The following is a 3,450-nucleotide window of genomic DNA, read 5'->3' as shown; positions in this document are numbered from 1 at the left end:
CCACAACTCAGGGAGCTTGGTGAGTGGTGTGAGCAGAGTGGAACAGGGCTGCCACCCCACCACCTGGCAACAGGAGAGCCCAGAGGCTGTGGAGATGGGAGACAGCCATGGTTGCTCTGCCAGGGCCCCCCAAGGTTGGTGACTGCTGCAGCAGACCCCAGCATAGCACTGGGGCCCAGGCTGGGATATAGTAGGCACAAGCCATGCAGAAGCTAGGCAGTGCCCAGCACTCTGGTGATGCTGTTCTGTGCCTGGGGCAGGCACCCCCTGGGCTCTGGTCCAGGGCAAGGGAGAGAACCAGGCTGACAGAGCTGATGGGAGGCAGGAGTGCAGGGCCAGCGCTTGCAGCAAGAGTGATGGGCAGCATGTGACCAGAACCTCTTGCCCTTCTTTGGACCAGCTAGTGATGTTTGTGGTGAAGACACAGTACAGACATATGTAGGCAGGCAAGTCTCTCCACACAATGCACTTACATTAGCTTTAGGAGAAGGAGAGTGGGCACTGTCTGAGCAGGGGATGCCTGCTGTCACTGAGAGCTGGGGCAGAGAGCACCAGAGTGGCAAGTGGTGCAGGTAGGAATCCCCTGTGGCAGGCAGCATGTGCTCATCCCAGCACCAGGAGAGGCAGGGCAGTGGCTGCTGAGGGACAGGAAGGAGCTACCCAGGGCTGAGGGCAGCAGTGTCCAGCACCAGCGGTCCTCAGGTGGTGGGGATCCCCTGGGCCAGCCCCCCTGGAGGGGCAGCCTGCCCAGGGCCATGCTGAGGGCTGCATCTCTGCAGGACGCTGGTGGACTGTGTGCCGCTGGTGGAGGTGGAAGACATGATGATCATGGGGAAGAAGCCGGACGCCAAGTGCGTCTTCACCTACGTGCAGTCCCTCTACAACCACCTACGTCGTCACGAGTTGCGCATGCGACAGAAAGAGTGCTAGAGCCTGCCCTGCCTGCCCCCCCGCCGCCCTCTGCTCTCAGGGCTGCCAGCAGGCAGGAGAGCTGTCTGCCCCAGAGGATGCAGGGGGTGCTGCGGGGCTGGCACTGGGGACAGGGGGGCTCTGCCACCATGGCACCCCCTGTCTCTGCCTTGCTGGAGCTCCCTCTGCCCTGGCCAGCTGCAGGCTGACCCTGTGGGCAAGGCCAGGTTTTGCTGAAGATGCTCCCCAGCTTGGCTTGCCTCCCATTCTGCAGTTATTTGTTCTTCAGGAACAGTTTGTCCCGTGGACAGCACACCCATATCCTTGGGGAGGCCCAGGCATGGCTGTACTCTTGTGGCTGGCATGGGTTGGCAGCTGAGCAGGGTCATGCAGCCCAGCCTGGGTCATGGTTATGCCCTGACAGTCCACCCCTGAGTGGCACCCCTTGGCCCCCTGTGAGGAAGCTCCTCTGCCTATTGCAGGCCCTGCTTGGTGCCACCTCCCTGAGGGTGGCCCCACGCCCCGTGCTGACACCCTGCTTCCCACCGCACACGTGCACTGTGGGGCGCTTCCACAGGAGGGGGGGCTGCAGCCCCGTGTTGGGGGATGGGTAGGAAGGCAAGGGGTCCCAGGGGAGCAAGGGGCCCAAGGAGGGAGCTCGGATGGCAGCCCCCATTCCTCCCCAGCCCAGCTTGGGGCACTGTGTGCTCAGCACTGCTCACCCCTCTGTCACCATCCATACATCCATGTTGACACGTGTACCAACACCAGCCAGACAATAAAGGCTTATTCTACAGGGTGATGCCTCTGCCTCGGGTCCTTCTCCCCTGCTGCGCTGCTGCTTTGTGCCACCAATGCAGCGCAGGTGGCACCTGGCAGGAGGGCTGGCAGCTGTGCTCACTGCAGGCCTCCTGCCCTCCCACCAGCCCCACCAGAGGGGCATGTGCTGCTCCTCCTGCTCAGGGGTGGTGCCTGGAGCACCATCACTCTTCTGCCCTGTCCAAATGCTGTTAGTTGCTGCCCCTAGGTGTGGTACGGGCAGAAGAGCCCAGGCTGCCACAAGGCTGAGTTGAGCCCGGTCTGCAGATGGCCCAGGCCACTGGGCTTTGGCTCAGCTCTGCAAGGCCCACTAATGGGCTTGTATCCATGCCCCTGCACCCCATGAGAGCAGCTCTTGCCAAACTGGTGTTTCATCCATCACCCCACAGGGGGGATGACACAGGAACAGCACAGTTGGTTCATGAGACAGTTTGTCAGCTTGCCATCAGTAGCTTTGACTCTGTCTTGTCCCGCTTTTGCGAGTGGCTCTGGGGCACCCAACCACCCAGCAGCCCAGGACAGAGCAGTGCAGGATGCTCCCCACAGCCCCTCCTTGATAGATGACACAGTGCACCAGCTGTACACAACGGCTTTACTGGGGGCTTAATATGAGACAGCCCCACTGGGGTGTAAAGCCAGACCCCACTCAGGGCAGCTCTCACCTCTGGGACTCAGCACATCTACGCTCAGCACCTGGGGCTTTCTGCTGAGAGTTTCATCCTGTCCCACACAGGTAGGATACTGGCTGCCAAGTGATTGAAGTCACCTAAACCTCAGGTCCTGGTGAGGGAGCATGAAGAATGCTGCTTCTCCCAACCAGCTCGAGATGCCAGGCTGTAGGAGAGGGAGGGCAACAACAGGCATGCAGGACCACCAGGATGTATGCAGTGCCCAGGAAGCCCCTGCTCAAGCCTGGAGCTGCTCAGGGCAGAGGCTATGCAGCACCAAGTAACAGCAGGGGCACCTTTACCACCCCACAGCACTGTCCCCAGCTGCTGGGGACTTGCTGCAGGGCCTTCTCCTGAGCACAGCACCCCTCCTTGCTAGAGGTCTTGGTGTTCTCTCTTGGCATGCTCAGGTGGGGTCTTGCCACCAGCAGCAGGAGCTTGGCGGGGTGTCAGGGTGGGCAGAGGCCTAGCAGGTGCAAACTGGAACTCCTCAGGCACAGGGGCATCAGGTGTCTCTTTGCGGTAGAAGCCCAACTCCTGCACCAGCTGGTTGATCTCCTCCCGGGTCATGTCACTGAGAGGTATTCTCTGCACACAGACAGGGATTGCAGCATGGCACTGGTGGGGCACCAACCACCCCAGCCCCCGCTGCAGCGGTGGGTGCCATGCTGCAGGCTCACCTCCAGCTCCTCATATCGGTGGCTGAGGAGCACAAGCTCAGGGTCAGCACCAGGGAGGTGCTTCATCTCCAGGTTATGGCTGGGTAGTGTATTAAGGAGCAGGCAGTACTGGGAAGGCCAATGCAGCTCCCCTCCCTATCCCATCCTGTCACATCCCATTTCCTCCCACGCCTTCACATCCCATTCCATCCTGCAAACATCCCATTCTCCATTCATCACCCAATCCTATCCTCCATCTCCTCCTATCCCTCAGCCTATCCTATCCTGTCCTCCATCCCCTCCCATCCCTCATCCTGTCTCGCTCACCCTGTCCTCTATCGCATCCTGACATGACCTTCCCATCCCGCCCGCTCTCCCTGTCCCATCCCAGCCCG

The 3,450-nt window shown here is 60.8% G+C and overlaps 1 protein-coding gene across 1 annotated transcript in view; it reads right to left on the bottom strand.

Moving 5' to 3' along the window:
• Positions 1–2,771: 2,771 nt before the first annotated feature.
• Positions 2,772–3,450, bottom strand: part of LOC104396693 (selenoprotein M) — a 1,227-nt gene continuing 548 nt past the window's right edge. Inside the window, exons 2-3 of the mRNA XM_010006555.1 lie at positions 3,077–3,155; positions 2,772–2,984 (exon numbers count right to left, since the gene is read on the bottom strand). Coding sequence (XP_010004857.1) covers positions 2,772–2,984; positions 3,077–3,155 — 292 coding nt within the window. The remainder of the gene's footprint in view (positions 2,985–3,076; positions 3,156–3,450) is intronic.

The sequence above is a fragment of the Chaetura pelagica genome, unplaced genomic scaffold (genome assembly GCF_000747805.2).
Source record: "Chaetura pelagica isolate M959 unplaced genomic scaffold, ChaPel_1.0 scaffold301, whole genome shotgun sequence".
Lineage (NCBI taxonomy): Eukaryota > Metazoa > Chordata > Aves > Apodiformes > Apodidae > Chaetura > Chaetura pelagica.
Note: the sequence above shows the minus strand (reverse complement) of the source record. Positions and strands in the feature narration are given on the sequence as shown.